Source organism: Zingiber officinale, chromosome 5A (genome assembly GCF_018446385.1).
Source record: "Zingiber officinale cultivar Zhangliang chromosome 5A, Zo_v1.1, whole genome shotgun sequence".
Classification (NCBI taxonomy): Eukaryota; Viridiplantae; Streptophyta; class Magnoliopsida; order Zingiberales; family Zingiberaceae; genus Zingiber; species Zingiber officinale.
In genome coordinates, this window is record NC_055994.1 from 136,363,260 (window position 1) to 136,384,671 (window position 21,412).

At 38.9% G+C, this 21,412-nt stretch overlaps 1 protein-coding gene and 1 pseudogene across 1 annotated transcript in view; both read right to left on the minus strand.

Annotated features, from left to right (window-relative positions):
* Nucleotides 1-15,620, minus strand: part of LOC121980066 (calmodulin-binding transcription activator 4-like) — a 40,646-nt gene extending 25,026 nt beyond the window's left edge. Inside the window, exons 1-4 of the mRNA XM_042532035.1 lie at nt 15,402-15,620; nt 15,253-15,322; nt 3,631-3,756; nt 3,423-3,538 (exon numbers count right to left, since the gene is read on the minus strand). Coding sequence (XP_042387969.1) covers nt 3,423-3,538; nt 3,631-3,756; nt 15,253-15,265 — 255 coding nt within the window. The 5' untranslated portion in view covers nt 15,266-15,322; nt 15,402-15,620. The remainder of the gene's footprint in view (nt 1-3,422; nt 3,539-3,630; nt 3,757-15,252; nt 15,323-15,401) is intronic.
* A 3,335-nt stretch (nt 15,621-18,955) lies between these two features.
* LOC121983428 lies at nt 18,956-19,123 on the minus strand (annotated as a pseudogene).
* Between the last annotated feature and the right edge of the window lie 2,289 nt (nt 19,124-21,412).

Sequence of the window (21,412 nt, forward strand, 5' to 3'; positions counted from 1 at the left end):
CACAGCAAGGGCATAGAGTTTCTTCAGAAGAATGATATGGCAGTTGGATTTCCAATTCTATAGCAGAAGGATACATCTGACTGTAGAACGTGTGTGCTTGGAAAGCAGACGAGGCTTCCTTTTGAGAGTTCGAGCTAGAGAGCCAGTGAGAAGCAATAGCTTATTCACACAGATGTTTGTGGACCTATGTCGGAGGTTTCTTTAAATGGTTGTAAGTATTTTATCATTTTTATAGATGATATCTCTAAGATGTGCTGGATTTACTTCTTGAAGGCCAAGTCTGAGGTTGCAGAGACATTTGAGAAGTTTAAGAAGCAAGTTGAAAATGAGTGTGGTAGATCCATACAGATTGTGAGATCTGACAATGGGACAGAGTATATTTCTGCTAGTTTCAGGTCCATTTGTGAAGAATTTGGAGTGCAGCATCAGTTTACTGTACCTTATTCCCCACAACAAAATGGTGTGAGTGAGAGAAAGAACAGAAGCATCATGGAGATGGCAAGATGCATGATGCAAGAGAAGGATATGCCAAAAAAGTTTTGGGTAGAAGCTGCGAATACTGCAGTGTTTCTGCAGAACAGACTTCCTACAAAGTCAGTAAGCATGAAGACACCTCATGAGGCTTGGTATGGGGTCAAACCGATCATGAAGAATCTAAAGGTGTTTGGATGTGTGTGTTATACACATATTCCTTCTGTGAGAAGAGATAAGTTGGACCAGAAGGCAGAAGTTGGGTTCTTCATTGGTAGTATGCAATCAAAGGCTTATAGAATTTATCAGCCGCAGAATGGAAAGGTAATTATGAGCAGAGATGTTAAGTTCTTTGAAGAAGAAAAGTGGATCTAGTCGGGCAGAGAATCAATCTCTGAGCATACATCAGAGATGCCTGTTTTGGTGGAACGGAATTCTGAGGAGCAGAATGCTAAGGGACCAGAGATGTCTGTTTTGGTGGAACGGAATTCTGAGGAGCAGAATGTTGAGGGACAGAACATCGAGCAGTAACTCAGTTCTAAACAAAATGTTGATGATACACCAATAAGAGGTACGAGATCATTAACTGATGTTTATGAAAGATGTAATGTTGCAGTAATGGAACCTGCTAGTTTTGAGGATGTAAAGGAAGACAGAAGGTGGCTAACTGCAATGCAGGAGGAGCTAGCTATGTTTGAAAAGAATGAAACTTGGGAACTTGTGGATAGACCACATGACAGAAAGGTCATTGGAGTAAAATGAGTTTACAGAACCGAGCTAAACCCAGATGGTTATGTGAAGAAGCGTAAAGCTAGGCTTGTTGTGAAGGGCTACTCTCAAGTTTGGGGAGTAGATTATTCAGAGACCTTTGCTCCTGTGGTGAGACTAGATACAATCAGGATGATACTAGCAATTGCAGCTGAAAAGGAATGGAAGGTATTCCAACTTGATGTAAAATCTGCATTTCTTAATAGTATTCTGCAGGAGGAGATTTATGTTGAGCAGCCAGAAGGGTTTTGTGTTGCAGAGCCTGAACAAAAGGTGTACAGGTTGAAGAAGGCTCTGTATGGCTTAAAGCAAGCTCCTAGAGCTTGGTATAGTAAGATTGATGATTATTTTACTGAGTTGGGGTTTGAAAGAAGTCGAAGTGAGCATACTCTGTATGCTAGGAAGGTTGATTTGAGTGTAATTATTATTTCCTTGTATGTAGATGATCTTTTGGTCACAGGAAATGATCAGAAGCTCATACAGAAGATGAAGCAGAGTCTAATGCAGATGTTTGAGATGACAGATTTGGGAGAGATGACATTTTTTCTTGGCATGGAGGTGAATCAAATTCCAAGAGAGATCTTTATTTGTCAGAAGAAGTATGTGAGAGAGATTCTAAAGAGATTCCGGATGGAGGAGTGCAAGAGTGTAGCAACTCCTATGGCACAGAAGGATAAACTGAGCAAAAGTGATGGTTCTGCAGCTGCAGACAATGCATTCTTCAGAAGTTTGGTCGGATATCTGATGTACTTGACACCAACTCGGTCGGATATCCTTTTTCGAGTAAGTATACTTTCAAGATTTATGCATTGTGCTAGTGAAGCGCACATGATAGCAGCAAAGAGGGTACTTAGATATCTTAAGGGGATGAGTTCCTATGGAATGAGGTACAGAAGGTCCAACAAGTTTGAGCTCTATGGATTTTCTGATAGTGATTGGGCAGGTTCGGTAGATGATATGAAGAGTACTTCGGGATATTGTTTTTCACTAGGATCAGCTTGTTTCTCATGGTGTTCGAAGAAACAAGAAATTGTAGCTCAATCGACTGCAGAAGCTGAGTTTGTTGCGGCAACAAGTGCTGTGAATCAAGCTATTTGGTTGAGGAAGCTTCTGATGATATGAGTTACATAATGGAGAAGGAAACGAAAGTTTCTGTTGATAACCAAGCTGCACTAGCGATCTCAAAGAATCCAGTTTTTCATGGTAAAACGAAACACTTTAATGTGAAGTATTATTATCTTAGAGAAGTGCAGCAGATGGGAGAAGTAGAATTGATCTACTGTACTACTGAAGATCAGTTAGCCGATATCTTCACCAAGTCTTTTCACCGGAGCAAATTTGTGTGGCTTCGAGAGAAGATTGGAGTGTCTATCAGCGCTTGATCCAAGGAGGAGTTTGTTGGTGTTGGTTCAAGGTTGATGACAATGGAGAATAAATGATGAAGATAATGGAGATTAAATGAGTTTTAATGGTCTAGAGTTAATGGTGTCCTTTCATTTGTCTTGTTGTCTTTTCATTTCTTTTTGTTTTGTCTATTTAAGGTTCGTGATGTAATGGTTTCTAAAAACTATCTATCGAAAATCCAGAAAAAAGCATTTGCTCAAAGATTGTTCGAGTGTTCTTAAGTTTTGGTTCGTTTCGTCCTGCAGAAGGTTGCGCTACAGAAGCTATTGTCTGCAGAAGGTTCTGTTGTTCTCTGTCTTGCTTCTGTTGTAGTTTCTGATATTGATACAGGGTTGTTTCCGCAACGTGAAAACCTACACCTTTCCATAACTTGTATCTATGGTCACTCAGTTTGCATTGAAGAAGCCTTTCGTGTTGCATGATTAGCCATCAAGAGAAAATACTGAAAACAATAAAGAAAATGTTTTAACAGGCAAAGTATTCAAACCTCAAGATAGAGTAAGAAGAAAAAATAACAGCTTTGGAAACACCGAGTTCAGAAGTGTTATCTAATAAAATGATAGAAAAAGGTTTTTTTGCAGACAAGAATCATACAACAAGCAAAGTATATATTGATTTGTCATTTCACGGATAATTATTGAAAGCAATAAAGTAAATATTTTAACCAGGCAAAGCATACAAACCTCAAGAAAGAGGAGAGAAGAAAAAATAACAGCTCTGGAAAAAATCATCCAGCATCCAAAGCATTATCTAAAAATATGACCCTTGTTTTTCTATACCTTAAGACGCTCATGCCCCTCACCTACTGTATTGCCATTTGTCTTTTTCCGCCACAAGTGTCCATCATTACGAAAATAGCGAAGCACCCTACGATTGAAAAGGAATAAAGAACCACCTATCAAGAAAATTCATAAAATCAATCAGACCAACCTTAAACATAGAATAATGCAAATCCTAATTAAGCACAATTTAGTAGTGTTTAATTACTATGTGGCTTTTGAGGGGGCCTCTCTGTTATCTTTAATTTCTCATGATTCTGCAGGATATACAGAACTTCTACAGGCTTCAACCATCGTATTTGAGCTTCTTGAAACAACTTAGTTATATCAAACCCTGCAAACACAAATGAGAAAAATTAGGTTAAAGTAGTTCATGCATTTCAATAAAGAGACAGACACCATATGCACATAAGATAGAGAGCAATCTAAGGCATGAAAAATTAAAAGTGTTGAGTCACACTTTGACCATGACAATGGCAAAGAAAGACAAAAGAAGGATCAGAAAGTATATCTATTAACAGCATAAAGAAAAATAAAAGAAGAATCAGAAAGTATATCCAAAGATGCATATTCTCAGAGATATGCCTAATCTAGTCAAACTCAATCAGATGTTGGGGCCTACCCAATTTTGGTTTGGGTAGAAGCAAGAACAACTCTTGGCAAAAATTCTTGCTAAGCTGGAAAACTGGTTGAAATTCCAACATGGAGGAAGCTCTGAAGTGGATTTCCTATAATTGTGCGCATGAATTAACCAGGATGTAGGTTGGATCTGAGAATTTCCTACTACCTATGAAGGCAAAAAAGTTGCCCATTGGTGAACTACTACTAAGGTCAAGTGAGTTGTGACGTCAGTCACTAATATGCAGTGGCACGAACTAACTTCCTCTTGGAGATGGCACAGTAAGGAATTGCTTCCTACCAAGTTGTCTGATGTATATGGAAGCTGAAGTAGGTCAACACCAAGTTTTAGCCCAAGGTGGAGGTTGACAGGTTTTACATGTGTGGTGGGATTTTGAAAAGCTCAGGAGTTAAATCAAAGCAGATGAATTAAAAAGGTCAATTTTTACTATTTATTCTATTTTACGCATTGGGAGGTGTATTTGACTCTGATGACCATTACTAATACAACTGTTGAGAACGTATGATATGCCCTTATCTTCACATGGCTAAGGTAGTCATAGGTTGTTTTTCTTCACTTTACTTTATACCTTTAATAGGATATGTGGCTCAGTTGGTGCTAATTATCACACATCAATATTCATCATAATAATTATCCCCAAGTATTTGGAGTCAGCTACATAGATCTTATTTTCTATTGAATATATTTGTAATATTTGAATATCTTAAATTTCTTGCAACTTTGTTGACTAAAGTATTCCTTGGTATTCCTCCACCCCTTGCACCTTTAACTCTAGTCAGAACAGTACAGCTTGATTAATCATGATGAGCATACTAGTGTAGGTCATTCTATTTCATTTTATCATCTATGTTGAAATTACACCTACTTCTCCTTTGGTATTAGTATTTAATTTTAAATCCTTCTAATAATTTCATTAATCCATCTTAGTATTCTCATCTAGAGTGCATTAAATTTTTGGAAGTGTTAGTTTCTAATTGTTCATCACTATGATTTTTAAAATATGGCAGATTGTATCAATAGTCTTATAGAAGTTTTTTTTATGTGTTCATAAAATACTCTAGATGTTTAGTTTCATTTAAGCCATTCATTCTTTTTACTATTAAGTATACCATCATCAATATTGTTTCATTGTAGAATAACGGACCTAACATATCAAAAACTCTATTATAGTAATTTTATTTTTATCAATCGTAGCTATTCCCTTATTTTCATATTATTGGAAATACATCTGTGTTTGATGCCTTAAAACTTTTCAGATTTTCTTTTCCCTAAAATCCAAAAATCTGGAAAACTAAAAGAAAATAAAATAGGCATGTGTTATCTCCTTTTCTTTGAAAAAAGAAACGAACAAACTGGGAAAAATCAAAGCAAACACAATTATACCACAATTCAAGCTTCGAGTTTAGTGTATCTGCACTCATTAATTAGAACAAATTTATATGCAAATAACAAAACTAAGTTGGTTTATCTTTTTTAATAAAAAGATAAAAGATCCACTCTGGTGCTTGATGCAAATCTACAATTACAAAAACATGATTCTTACACTCTTAGTAGTTCAAAAAGTAATAATTATATTACAGTGAAAGTTGAATATTTATTTCTCCTCCGAAATCCATCAAAATGATTGTCTACAGACTGAAACTTTTTCAAAGTCAAACAAAAAAACATGTGCAAATCATATTCCTTTCTCTATATTTCTACTTTAGTTGTCTTACTAAAAGAAATATCCTTTATAGTTAAATTAGTGAACATAAAACCAAATTGATTTCAAAAATGTTTACCATCTTAATCTCTCTAATATTCACGTTTATTCTTATAAGTTACTATTGAGAATTTTCCATTATTGTTCAATCATCTACCTAAATGTCAAATATTATTGAATAACTTAGCTAACAAATTACTTTTGTTCCTAATTTTTTCCAAATATAATAGAAATATCACTTTGGTACAACTTCTTTAAATGTGCTAGATCTAACATTATTAACAAATCTATTATTCTATTCATACTAAATAAGGTTTAAGATTTCATTCTAAGCTGAGCATTTTGCTAGACAACAAGAATATGATACGTGCCAAGCATGCCGGTGTGTGCGTCAGAGGCATTGAGGAGGAAAAGGAAGGAGTCGCAATGCAAAATTGAGATATGCCATTACAGATGTAGAAGTTGCCAAGACCTACCAGCACTAGCATTTTAGCAAAAGAAGAAGAAGAGAAGGTTGTGGCCTATACAGAGGAGGAGGTTTGCCATCATTGTTGGTGTTAGAGGTAGTCACGAGAGTTCTGTGTGTCGCCTTGCATCTCGCTTGCTGTTGTTGATGTTAGATGTAGGCTAGGAGGTGTTGTGTCTCGCTTCACATGAAGTCTTAGCTGCTGGAGAAGAAGAATATCACAAAATCTTGCCCTTTCGTTTCACCCATGAAATCTCATGTAGCTGGAGTCAAGGATGTTACAATTGTATAAAGCCTTGCACCTTCCTTTGTGTCTCGATTTATGTTGTGTGTCACTCGGCTAGTTTCTTTCATGCTATTAGACAAATATTGACTAGTGGAGCATACCATATGTGACACCTTACAAACTTTTCATGTAATTTGGTCAAGCTTTCTAGCAAGTGGAAAAATCTAATCGCTAAGGTTTTGTCACTTTTAAAAGAGATCAAATGTTCCCGAGTCTTATCTTCATTTCTCTCACAAAATTTAAAGGCTCCATATATTGTTTTATATTCTCCTATACGCACTTCCCACATGTTTTACAAGTATAAATTTGAGCCATATGTATATAAGAATGATTCTATTTTGATTTCAATCATACTCAAGGAACATAAGCATTTATAACATTTGTTGTCTCATTTCCACAAATAGAACTTTAGTACAATAATTTTACTTTCAATCCTCTTCACTTTGACAATCTTAGTCTTGTTATTTTTGTTTTCAAAATACCTTTTCAATTTTTATATCTAACTTCTCTGGTTCATCATATTTTAAAGCCTATATTCTAACTATTACTTTAGCCTTTTATCCTTTCCAATAAACTTAGAAGTTTACTTTTCTCCTTATCATTGCATATACCAATACTTATTTTTCTCAAAAAGTGTTCTTACATTCTAAGTTGACATCTTAATCCTATAAACCATACACCAAATTTTTTTATCCACAATGACCCACAACAATGCAAAAACTCTGCTATTTTATGTCACATCTAGGCACTAATGTGATGGAGGTTAAGACCTCTCGCATCATTTACTAGTAGTTTTTTTAAGCAAAAGAAAAGGGGTTGGACTAGCTGATCCAATCAGTTAAACTTGAACCAGACTCAGTCGAAGAGGTGGCTCATATGCTCAGAATCTGACAGTCGTGCTCGACGACAAAGATAGGGCATGTCAGCTTCTAAGAGTCGGGATGTCGCATCGAAAGACATCATCACACAGCCGGTTGCCAAGCATGGCCTGGTCGCATGGTCGTGCCGCTGGACATGGCATGGTTGTGTCTGGTGTTAGGACTAAAAGAATTCACATATCTCCACAATAGTATAATATTGTCCACTTTGGGCCTAAATCCTCATGGATTTGTTTTTGGACTCTACCCCAAAGACCTCATACCAATGGAAATATTTTCTATCTTATAAATTCATGATCTTTTCTATGTATTTCTAATATGAGACTTTGATTGTAATCCCAACAGTCCTCCCTTCAAACAAAGGATTACTATTATTCTTATGGTTCGGGCCTCCACTCAAGTATCCGATCACCTTTGACATACTCCGAGCCTCCTCTCAAGCATCTAGTCACTAATGGCATGCTCTAAGCCTCCCCTCATGCATCCGGTCATCAAGGTCACTCCTCTCCTCTATCACCACCTAAGGTTCACTCCCTTAAGATTTCCACCAAGCATCCGGTCACATTTGACCTGCTTGGACTTTTCGCTTTGAGTTCACTCCTCTAGGAGCCCCACCTCCTTCGTTGAAGGCCATCATTCCACCCACATGGCTTGATTTGAACCTGGCTTTGATACCACTTGTTAGGAAAAAAGAATTCACATATCTCACAATGGTATGATATCCACTTTGGGCCTAAGCTCTCATAAATTTGTTTTTGGGCTTTACCTAAAAAGTCTCATTCTAATGGAGATATCTTCCATCTTATAAACCCATGATTTTTTTCATTATTTCCAATGTGAGACTTTGATTGTATGTCCAACATCCGAGACTGAGAAAATTAGCATGCCTGTGGCACGAGCGTGCCACCGGACACAACCTAATCGTGTCTGGATCTGAGCGAACAGACACGCCTATGGCATGGGCGTGCCCAAGGGCACGACTAGGCCATGTCGTGTGCTGGAGGCGCTGAGTTGATCAGGGTTTATGGTATTACTTGGCATTTTATGTCTAAAATACCATGTATTGCTTGGGTTGTATATATAGGATCATTGTAACTCTAAACCTAATTCTAATAGAGAGTTCTTGGCCATTTTGTGGAATAGGAATATCACTGAACCACGGTAAAACTTCTCTTCATCTTCTCTTCTCTCTCGCTCCTTCTTCTTCAGTTTCTCCTTGTGGTTCTTTGCTATTGTTGCGGCACGATCTCAACAACTAGTATTAGAGCCAAGACATCATGTCTAGGATCTCTTCTCAGATTGTGGCAAAGAAGGGTTAAATATCTACAAGTGCAACGAGAAACAATGAAGGCACTAGGCGAAAAGAAACCAGAAGTGATAGAAAGGTTAGATTGGAAGGAACTACTGGCGAAGACAGTTGCAACGATCAAGCTTTGTCTAACGAATGACATGATGTATCACGTTATGTACGAGGAATCACCGGTGGTAGTTTGATAGAAATTGGAAAGTCGATACCTGTCGGAATCATTGAGGAACCAACTTTATCTTAAATAGAAATTGTTTGGGCTTAAGATGTCAGAGGGCACAAATCTGAGTTGGCACATCAACGTTTTCAATCAAATTGTAAGTGATCTGAAACGGGTTGATATGAAGATCGAAGATGAAGACAAGGCGCTGATGTTGTTGATTTCTCTTCCGTCAACTCCTACGTATGAGAATCTAGTTACGACTCTGATGTGGGGAAAGGAAACTCTCAAGTTAGAGGAACTCACAAGTGCTCTGTTGGGATTTCATCAGCAGAAGAAAGCTAGTGATGAGACATCTCAGTGAAGGTTTTGTGGTGAGGTAACTAGCAACGCGGTAGGCAAGACTCGATATGAGTAGAGCAACGATAATAAAGCCGGATCTAAATCGAGAAAGGAGATCATGTGCTAAAAGTGCGAAGTAAAGGGTTGCATCAAGAGAGATTGTCTAGAGAGAAAGAAAGCAAATGCAGGGAGTAAAGATGGTTCATCGAAGTCGGCAAACATAGTGAAGGAAGAAAATTCAGAGAGCGAAGATGGTGATAGTTTCTGTTTCATCAAGTTCAGAGCAATTGACAGATTCTTGGATCCTGAATTCAACATATTCTTATCATATGAAGCCTAACAAGGATTGGTTTGACACTTACAGGTTGATGAATTCTTTTTCTATTCTAATAGGTAACAATGAATGTTGTAGAGTGATTGGAATAGGGAATGTCATAATCAAGATGTTTAATGGTGTGGTCAGAATGTTGGGTGATGTTAGATATATACTAGATTTGAGGAAGAACGTGCTTTCATTGGGCACATTGGATGACAGCAGTTGTTACAAATCTACGAACGGAGTAATGAAATTAGTAAAGATTCTTTGACAATGATGAAAGGACAGAAACTAGTAAGGAACGTCTACAGATTGCTAGGTGCTATAGTTGTCGGTGAAGCTGCCACTATAGAATCTGAATCAGATAATATAGTACCTATGCGGCTAGGTCATATAAGTGAGCGTGGGATGCTGAAACTTTATAAAAGAGGCTTATTGAAGGGTGTCAATGCTTGCAAACTCAACTTCTGCAAGTATTATGTTCTTTATAAAGCAGAGTGCAATTCAAGATAACCACACACAAGATGGAGGGTATTCTGAACGATGTTCATACGGATCTCTCGAGACCGGCCAATGTAGCATCACATGGAGGACATGTGTATTTTGTGAGTTTCATCGACAATTACTCACAGAAAGTTTGGGTGTACTTCATGCGTCACAAGTCAGAAAGTTTAAGATGTGGAAAACTGAAGTAGAGAATTAAACTAGAAGGAAACTCAAATGTTTAAGATTAGGCAATGGTACTGAGTACGCAAATTCAAAGTTCCAGGAATTTTATGAGCAGCATGATATCAGGAGACACTTCACAGTTCGCAGGACATCTCAACAAACTATGTAGCGGAATGGATGAACAAGACAATAATCGAGAGAGTTCGATGTCTCAGACTAAATGCAAGTAGAGTTGTCACACGGGTTGTGGCAAGGAGGGTCGGTCCGTCGCGGGCCAGCCATTTGATGGGGCGGGGCGAATTGGCCAGTCATCTTGGTGGGTTGGAAAATCTCCAACCCAACCCAATCTAAGGCAGGTTGCAGATTAGACGGGCCAACCCGCGAGCCAATAAAAAATTTTAAAAAAATTTCATATCTTCAACTTTTTACTTCAGAAAGATTTCATCAATCAAATATATCCAAAAATAGATATTTTAAATATAAATGGATACAAACGAGTACACATATTTGATAAAAAGTATTATTTTTATTTCAAAATTATAACAAAGAAAGATAATAAATTGACATAAAACTTAGCCTACATGTGTTTTTCAACCCGCGGCCAACCCAAGCCCATCGCGGGCCGACCCGTGCGGGTCGCCGGCCTAAGCGGATCAGCCCATGACGAATAAAATTCCAACCCAACCCGCTTAAATTCTTTGGTGCAAGGCTTACAAAGAACTTCTGGACAGAGGCAGTAAACATGGTGTGTTTCTTGATCAATCGATTACCGAGGGCAGCACTAAATGGTAAAGCATCAAAGGAGGTATGGATGGGAAATCCGGTTGATTACTTTAGTATGAGAATGTTTGAATGTTCGGCCTACATGCACGGTTCTAGTGAGGATTGATCAAACCGGGATGCAGTGAATTTTTTTGGGTTATCAAAAAGGAGCGAAAGGCTTCAAGCTTTGGGATCCTAAAATGACTAAGGTTGTAATGAAAGAGTCATGTTACAATGTACTCAGGAAGAAGAGAAATAAATACCAAAAAACTATAGCAAAGAGAAGGATGTTATGCAGATGGAGCCAAAAACCTATGATCTTGATGAAGCTAGCTCAAAGTACATAGAGCATTTGACTATAGCCACAAAGAGGACTAAACATACAATCAAATCACCTACTAGGTATGGTTTTGAGGACTTGGTTCCTTATGCACTTATCACTAGTAGCGGAGATCCTACTGTTGGGACCCGTTGGTCGGCTAAAAGAGGGAGTTGAATAGCCCCTGCACAAATACAAACAAAAACGAACCCTTCTCGAACTTTAAAGGAACACTTGCATTAAATAAAATAAGAAATAAACTGAAAGACTGAGGCTCGGAGGATTTACTTGGTTACAACCGAGGAGGTTGTTAATCCAAGGAAGTGAACGCGCACTAAAGATCTCCTTCAGGCAGAGAAGCCTCGTTACAGCAATGAAGCACAGAAAATGAGAAGCTAAATGGAAACTAAAGCATGTACAAGTGTTGTTTGCAGGAATGCTTGTTGTTTTCAAGCTTCTGGACCAAGGTTGTATTTATAGCCTTGGTCGGGGCGCCTAGAAGGGTTCCAGGCACCTGGACTGGGATAGATTTTTATCCCCGACGCAACGGTCAACGTCGATGTCGATAATGATAAAAGTTGAGTTCCGGGCGCCCGGAAGCGTTCCGAGCGCCCGGAAGCGTTCCGAGCGCCTAGACCCTCAAAGTCAACCCCGTTGACTTTTGCGGTCCGGGCCTTCTGCTCCGGTGTTGTTCACCTCGGTCCAGATCTTACGCTCCGACTCCGCTTGCTTGGGTGATTTCGCCTAACCGAAATAAGGCTCACCCGAATTCAATTTTGGCCTTCTCCTCGAGCAGACTTCCGCTCCAGCTTCTCGTCCCTCAAACGTCGTGTACGTTCTTCTCGTTCACCAGTGTACTCTTCCGCGGCACCTCGTCCCTCAGACGCACCGAACCCATCGGCTCTCACCCGTGCCATCCTTCTTGCTAATCGCGTCTTCCGCTTGACTTCCTGTGCTCCTAAGTTCCTGCACACTTAGACATAGGGATCAAAACCAACAAGACCTAACTTAACTTGTTTGATCACATCAAAACAACCTTGGGGTTCCAACACCTACTACTTTTCAGGAGGCAGTACACAACTCAGAGAAGGACAAGTATATGAGTGCTATGGTGGAGGAGCTAGAATCTTTGTATAAGAATCAAACATGGAATCTGGTGGAATTTCTTGAAGGGAAAAGGGCTATAGGATGCAAGTGGGTATAAAAGGAGGAGGAGAAGTTCAGGACTTGCCTAGTAGCAAAGAGTTACTCACATAGGAAGGGATTGACCATGATGAGATATTTTCTCTAGTGGTCAGACATACAATCTATCGGGGCGGTGTTGGTTTTGGTAGCACATCATGACTTGCAATTAGAGCAAATGGATGTGAAGATAGCGTTTCTTCATAGTGATTTGGAGGAGCAGATTTACATATCACAACCACAAGGTTTTAGTCATACCCGGGCTAGAGCACTTAGTCTGAAAATTGAAAAAAATCACTTTATGGGCCAAAAGTAATCTCCAAGATAGTGGTACAAGCATTTTGACTCCTATATGTTTGAAAATGGGTACAGAAGATGTAAGTATGACTGTTGTATTTATGTGAAGTGTCTTGACGACGATTCACTTATTTTCTTGTTGCTTTATGTTGATGATATGTTAAGTATGACTGAGGTCAACAAGTTAAAGAATCTACTGAGTAAAGAATTTGACGTGAAGGATTTGAGTGCGGTCAAGAAGATTCTTAGGATGAAGATACACAAAGACAATGTCTCTGAGAGATTATGGCTATCTCAAGAAGGTGTTGGACACATTCAACATGGGAAATGTGAAATTTGTAGGTACACCTTTGGCACATCATCTCAAAATATCTCATGTATAGTGCCCAAGGACGGATGAAGAGATCCAAGACATGTCAAAGGTTTCCCGTTTCAGTGCAATTAGTTGTCTGATGTATGCCATGGTTTGCACAAGATCTGATTTGGTGTATGTGATTAGTACGGTGAGTAAGTTTCTTTCAAATCATGGTCGGGATGCAGTCAAGTGAATTTTCATGTACTTGAAGAATACTACAAATTATGACATCGTGTTCAACAGACAACAGAGTAATCCTTCGGTTACAGGATATGTGGATAAGGACTATGCAAGGGATATGGATGACATAAGGTCTACTACAAGTATGTGTGTTACTGTAGCAGAAGGACCTATTTGTTGGAAGTCTATAATTCAACTTATAATTGTATTGTCTACTATTGAGTCAAAGTACAAGGCAATAACTGAAGCAACCAAGGAAGCGTTGTGGCTTACAGGATTAGGAAGAGAATTGAGTGTTCAACAAGGTGTAATTAAGGTGATTGTGATAGCCAGAGTGCTATCTATTTGGCAAAGAATCATGTGTATCATGTAAGGAACAAGCATATTGATATGAGGTTTTACAAGATTAAAGAGCTGATATCTTCCAGTGAGATACTACTTGAGAAGGTCCATAATTCTAAAAATGTTGCAGATATATTGACAAAGCCCATTATTGCAAAGAAATTCAAGCATTGCTTGAACTTGATCCATTTCTCTAGTTGCTAGAGGGAGACAACTCGAACTCGCATTCCAGGTGGAGTTCTTCCCAAATACTCGTATTTATCTGAAGGGGTGGATATTAGTCAAAATAGAGATTGTTGAAGAGGTGACTCATGCTCAGAATCTAACACGGTTGTGCCCGACGGCATGGTGTGCATGTCAACTTCTGAGAGATGTGACGGCCCGAAAGACATCATCACACGGCTATGTTGTCGAGCACGACCTAGCCGTGCAACCAGCCACAGGAGTGCCACCGGACATGGCCTGGCCGTGTCTGGGTATGAGGGAATGGGCACACGCGTGGCACGGGCATGCCTAGGGGCACAGCTTGATCGTGCCCTGTGCTGGAGGTGCCGAGTTGATTGAAATTTATGGTATTACTTGGTATTCTAGATCTAAAATACGATATACTGCTTGGGCTATATATTGTAACCTTACACCTTATTCTAATAGAGAGTTCTTGTGGAGTAGGTACATCACCGAAAGGTAAAACTTCTCTTTGTTTTCTCTCCTCTCTCGATTCTTCTTCTTCTTCTTTGGTTTCTCCTTTATGGTTATTCACTATTGTTGTTGCGCGATCTCAACAATCTCCAATATGATTTGGAAGTAAGCTTAAATTGAATATAAAATACTGAGAACTGATGAACAAATAGAATACAATAAAAAGGAAGTTGCCCCATTTGATCCTGCAAAAAAGGGATTAACACCTCATGATGCCTAATTTTTCTCATTAATATCTCACTTCATTTTTAATTAATCACATTTAAGTTTAAATTCTATATTTTCTATTAATAATTGTATAATTGCTTTTTAATCAATCATAGTTAAGTTTGAATAACACATATAGTACTAAATTAGGAAACGTTTAAATTTATTTTATTACATATAAGTTTTCTAAACTTTGAACACATTTTATCAGAATTTTGATATTTTTGCTACTTTTTGCTAATGGCTTTTATACATATAAAAATATAAATTACGAATCACAATATTAGCTTCTTGGTTGAACGGTTCAACCAAGAAGCTCTGTGCACTTCTATTAGTAGTGCTTGATTTTAGTTCCATTATTTTCTACTGTGACTGTGTTTATGTTTAGCGGCATAAAGAGAGAAGTATGTAGACAGACACTGCTGTCTTATCAAAGGGAATTGTCACGTAGATTCAAAAAAGTTAATGAAAGGAGACGAACACGAGGCATATCAAGAATATTCCATAAAGTATATAGCTTTTCTTTTTCTTTCCTTCACCGTTATCATCCACATCAACCTATACAGACTCTCTTTTTATCCCAACAAAAAGCGAATTCTGTACGAGATCACAAAAAAAAAAAAAAAAAACTTTTTTCTTCAGAAGAATCATTGTACAAAAAATGGAGAGAAAAGAAAAAAAAATTACAAGAAAAGGGGATCGAAAGCCTAAGTCGAACATACCTTGCTGCATCATTTCGAACCTCCGCGCGGCGGCTCCTCGAGCAAAAATAGGATCGAAGTAGCTCAAGCCCTAGGGAAGGCACCGGAAGAGGTAAGGTCAAAAGCGGAATCTTCCAGTCCAGGTACAGAGAAAGGAAACCGAGTATTACAAAAAAATAGGCATGGCATCTGCCGCCGCGCTCTCTGATCCACACGTTTAGCACATGGAGTTGAAGGAGGAAGGAGGAAGCCACCAAGAAGACGGCCAGGGCGAGATCAGCAAGAACACCGACCAACGCTCGCTGCCATGACGTTATGCTCTGCTCTACTCTAGCTCTACTCTAGAGAAACTACTTCCTTTCCCTTTCTGAGTCCGTTACCTTTTGCCTTATATTTTACCCCTGAATCTTTTGTTGTGAACGGTCATGGCCCGTCTCGACCGAGATCATCTGTCCTCAAATTTTTCTGTCCTATGTCCCTTTGTCAATCGGACGGATCAAATTATATCTCAGAGATGCTTTGCACATCATGAGAATATTACACACATCTTAAAGATCTTATGATGTCTTAAGATGTAATCTGATCCGTCCGATCGGTAGGGGACACGGGGACAAAAAAATTTGAGGACAGAGGATTTGATCTCGTCTCCACCCGGCCACCCCTCTATTAGATGACATACGACACTACTATTTTGTTTAATACTAGTCGTATTGTTTTCTGATCTCCCGTTTAAATTGGACGGATAGCAATTATAATTTTATAATTATTATAATATTAATTTTTTTTTAAGACAAATTGATCTGAGCCTCCAATAATAATTTAAATGATATTTTTTATTTTGAAATGGGGTTCGATAAGTTTCATTTTATAATTAGTTATAGATCTCTAAACAAATTTAAATTTGATATTGATACGAGGATAAAAAAGAGTCTATCTGGCATAAATCAATTGTCACGTCATAGGTTAAAATTAAGGCAGCCCACGCTAGGGCTTAAGGTTCAGTCGCACTCGAGCGGGAAGCGATTCATCTGAGTGAACCAGTAACTGGTCAACCAGGGCGGCAAAAGAGCAAGTTGAGCGGGCCAGAAGCTCAAGTCGGACAGGCTGATCGGAAGGATCATTGTTCAGTCGGTCATCTAAGTGAACCAGTAACTGGTCAACCATGACGCAAAAAAAAAAAGTTGAGCTGGCCAGAAGCCTAAACCGAGCGTATATCGTTGGCATTATACACCTAATGAACCAATACAATAATAAAAGAGAAAAAGACAGATAATTAATAGGGGAAGAATAAGACAAAAAAGAACACTCCATTTATCATTAAATAAGAAATAGTCAAGACAAAGATGAGCACATTATACACCTAATGAACTGAGACAATAATAAAAGAGGAAAAGATAGGAAATTAATAGGAGAAAAAGAAGACAAAAAAGAATATTCCATCTATCATTAAATAAGAAACAGTCAAGACGAAGACGTCTTCATAATTAATATCATTAAATCAGGGAAGATGGAGGGTCACCGAGAAGAAGCATGATCTCTTGGACCACATTTGATGGTCCAGGGGATGTGCTACTCGCATTTGCGATCGGATCACGGTCGCGATCCGAACGTAAATGGTTGTGATCCCTTCATGGATTCACCGTCCCCAACATATTATAGTTTTTATTCGGAGCGGACGGCCGAAGGACACTCTCGTTCAGCACCCAGTAACCTGGCTATTTATCCACCACCGGAGGTCTTCGGGCGGTCTCCTGCCGCCCGCTCCGAACAAATACTATAACCTGGTGGGGATGGTGAACCCAAAAAGGAATCACAACCATTTGCGATCGGATCGCGACCGTAAACATGAGTGGCACATCCCCTGGACCATAAAAAAATGGTCCAAGAGATCTGTGCTCCACCGAGAAAAGTACAAAAGAGTATGTCAGGTACGAAAAAAGACAATATAGATCTTTGTCCCTAATACTTTCACTTTTTTTTCTATTTCTGACTTAAGCGTCGAATGGCCAACGCTAGGGACCTCTTCTCTGGTTTTGATTTTTGTTTCGCAGAAAGGAGCGAGGTCTTCATCCCGTCAGCGGAACTGCCATCTCCCCGGCTTTCCACCTTCGTGCCTTTAGACAATATCAAATATTATACATCTGTTATTCAATCCGAATCAAAAGTTCTTGTCTCTCAAAATTTAGGATTAAACATTACAGGTACAATTTTATAGCTAGTAGAATGCTAAATTTTAAATTTTAAAAAGTCATAACTTTTAACTTGGGTTGAATTATAAGACATATAATATATCAAATCAAAATTTATTCAAAAATCTATAGTTCATTACAAGGTAAAACTCATAAACGTCAATTTTTAATTCAAAAAATATTATTTAAATTTTTTTTAGAATTTTCCAACAATTTTAGTCATAATGTTTTTTTTTATGTTATAACAACTATAAATATAAATCTTACAACTGTATAATAATTTAGTTGGAGTATTTATAAAATCGTAACTGCTGATTTATAATTTTTTATTTAAAAATATAAAAAATTTTATTATTCAAAAACGAACCTCTTTCGACTTTGTCCCTAATTAATTTACAGAAAGTACCAAATCATTATGTAAATTTTTCCAAATGCTTAAATGACACCCTCCAATTTTAAATTATCAATTCACATATTAATTATTTTAAAATGATCTTTCTCCTCTATTATCTATCTTTCTCCATCTAATAGAGACCACTCATATACTAAGTCATAAAATTCGGTCCAATCTTATCTTTGCACTGGATTAACTTGAGATTCAACTGTTAGATGCATCCATCCAACATTCCAACGTCATTTCATAATCAACTCTATCGCAATTTTCACAATTATGCTCGGTTGCAATTTCGCAATCGCCTCTTGTTCAAACGATTCGATCATTTTAAAAATAAATCCTATAATTTGAGTATATGTGGCTTAAGATTTAGTAAATTATTGAATGATTTATATTTCATTTTCAAAATAGAAACAAATTTTCATGATTACATCGAATCGTTTGACGATTTATCAAAAAGATCCTTTATAATTAAAATTAATTTAAAATATTGATATAATTATTTGTTTCACTAAAAGTATTGGAAAATATAAAATCAAAATGCCATTTTTAAAAATATATGTTAGTTTTAATCGTGAGACGTCCTATAATAATTTTTATCAAAAAACCTTCATCCCATATAAAATAATACAATTATCTTTCAATACAGTTCCTATTACTATCTCATCTATATTTTTCACATAAATCATAAATCGATATTGTAACAACTACAAAACCAGAATTACTAAATAGATTATAATAATTACAATTTTATAACTACTATAACTATCCATTAGTAATTTACTATTTATAGTTGTAATAGTTATGATTTTGTAACTGCTATAATATATATATATATATATATATATGATAAAATAAAAAAATAATTTGATAAAGAGGAATAAAATTGTTTGAAGAATTAAAGATTTTGTTTTGAAATTTAGTTTATTAAATCCTTTATACCAAGGGTATTTGAAGGTTGATAATGGTTAAAAAAAATCATTAAAAGCAAAAGGATTTTTAAAATTAGCTTCACCTTGAGAATGAGAAAATCTAACAAATTTTAATTAAGACTAGTCATTGCGCACACATATTGCATATGTAATATAACGTATAACTACTACGCATAAATTAGTACCATAGACATATAAATTAAATTTAGTAAGGATGTGTCAGGTTGATATAGTAGTGCAATATAAGGTGACGCTTAAGAACCCAAGCAACAAGCTACTATAACAGGCTCTCCTTTATAAAAAAAAATTAATTTAACTTTTTATATTAGATAAACTGGTAAGAATAATTACTATACTTGATCTTAGTTAAAAGGTAAAAAAAAAAAAAAAGATATACTTTTTAACTTCACCCAATTTTAAAATGTGAAACTACAGAGAATCATGATAGTACATGATCCTGTCCGAATGCTGAATCAACGGACGCTAGGCACGGGGCGTTCTTCGACTGCTATCGTGGATCTTCGACTGGTGGCACGAAACTCCGGCGAACCTGCACAGAAGTCGGGCCGGGAAGGGGTTCCCGGCGGCGACCCTCCGATGCTCAAGTCAGGCGAAACTCAAGAAAGAAACAGTGGCTTTAAAACTCGTAGTATGCGTACCTCTGGCGAAGAATGAGGGCCTTTATATAGGGCAGCGAAGAAGTGAGTGTACACCTACCGAGGTATACACGTGTCCATGGCCCATACCCCAGTAAGGACTTGTCAGTGAGCTTCCCTAACCCATACTACTACAGTCTCAGCATGTCCTCGATGGGACAGCGGAATCCCCTGTCACAAGATTTGGAGCATGACCTACACGTGAAACATACCTGCTGTCAGAAAAAGACGTCCCTTGTCCTTTTCCCCTTTGCTCCAGATCTGGCGTCCGGGCGGACAGCTCCCTCAACATCCGGCCGGACATATGCGGTAGTTTACTTGGTGAGATTTTCCATCACGTGCTTTGTGGAGACTATTAGCAGTGTTACCTTATGGCTTTGGCCGAGCGCCCGCCGCCCGCGACCTTTCCATCGAGCGCCTAACCCGATTTCGGCGTGGCGCCTTTAATCATCACCGAATATCGTCCCGGCCGGCCACCGACGGACCCATCCTCTCCGGACGTTCGATTCCACCGACGACCCACGGTCCGATCGGACCCGACCTCTCCGGATGGGCAACCGCCACCGTGACTTCCACGCGGCGACTCCAGTATGGGTCCCCTGCTCTTACTACCGATCACTTGCCTCCCTTCAAGTCTAGTCAAGGAGGCGAATAGTCCGACTTCATCGACTAAGAATCGCCGAGCGATTCCTCCGTGTTGGTATCCTCCGCCTACCGACCATTAGAGGTAGCCTGCTAATCAACAATGACATTCACCGGATCTCCTGCTCGCGCCAATCTTCGACATTAAGGTTGAGCATGCTTTCATTAAATGCTCCGAATGATTGAATGCCACGTGGAGCACTGCCATCGGTGTACGGTGGCATGGTGTTTTGATGTGATCAAGCGATTCGAAATGGACGGCTCGATGTACATGATTCCGTGACCTGATCCAACGGTGGAGGCCGCCGCCTTCACCCTATAAATTCTTCGCTTTCTCCTCACCGCCTCCGCGATGACCATTTCCCCGCGCTTGAGCCCGCGATCCTGCTGCCTCCGACGCCTCCCGCCGCTTTTCTCGATCCCTACCGCAGAAGGTTTTATATCTTCCTTCCTCCTTCCGTGTTTCCTCCGATTTTTTCTCGCCGATCCTTGAAACCTCCTTCGCATCGTTGTTTTTCCCGCCTTTTGCCTTTGACCTCCCGATCGCCCATGGCTAGCTCTTCCAATCCTCAAGAGCTCGGCCCATGGCACACCACCATGTAGTCCCAATCAACAATGGACTTGATATTTTGATAGATACCAAATCCCTGAGGATTTCAAATTGCTTAGTGGTCCCTCCGCCTGCCTCACAGCCACGCTGAGCTTTTCGGTCTTCCGAGACCGCCACCGCTAGTCTTCGTTTTCCTGTACATCCTTTCATCATAGATGTCTGTAATTTTTTCGGTGTGCCGCTCGGCAGTTTAGTACCCAATACCTTCCGTCTCCTCTGCGGTGTTGTCGTTTTGTTTAAGATTCACAACATCCCCCTCCGACCGGAGGTCTTCTTTTATTTCTATTACCCTAAGCAAGCCGAGCCGGGCACCTTCATGTTCCAAGCTCGGCCTGGCTTGGTCTTTTTCAACAAACTTCCTACTTCTAATAAACATTGGAAGGATTATTTTTTCTACATCCGTATGCCCGATCGGGCCAACTTCCCGACCCAGTGGCAGGTTAGCCTACCCCCCACTCCCGAGTTGAAGAAGTTCAAGACCCGACCGGACTATCTCCACGCTGCAAATATACTGGTCGGTCTGCGACTTGACATCAACAAACTTCTCCACGAGGGAGTGATGTACATCTTCGGGCTGAGTCCTATACGGACTCCTCTTCCGACCGGCTTCGGTAAGAACTTTGCTTGGGCATTTGCTTTAATTGCTAACTGATTTCTTTTCTTTCCCTTGCAGCGGATATCATCATGGACTCGGTGATGGCCGGCGTTCTGAAGAGAAAGGCGGCGGCGCTAGATGCCGCGGCGGCCAAGGAGATGGA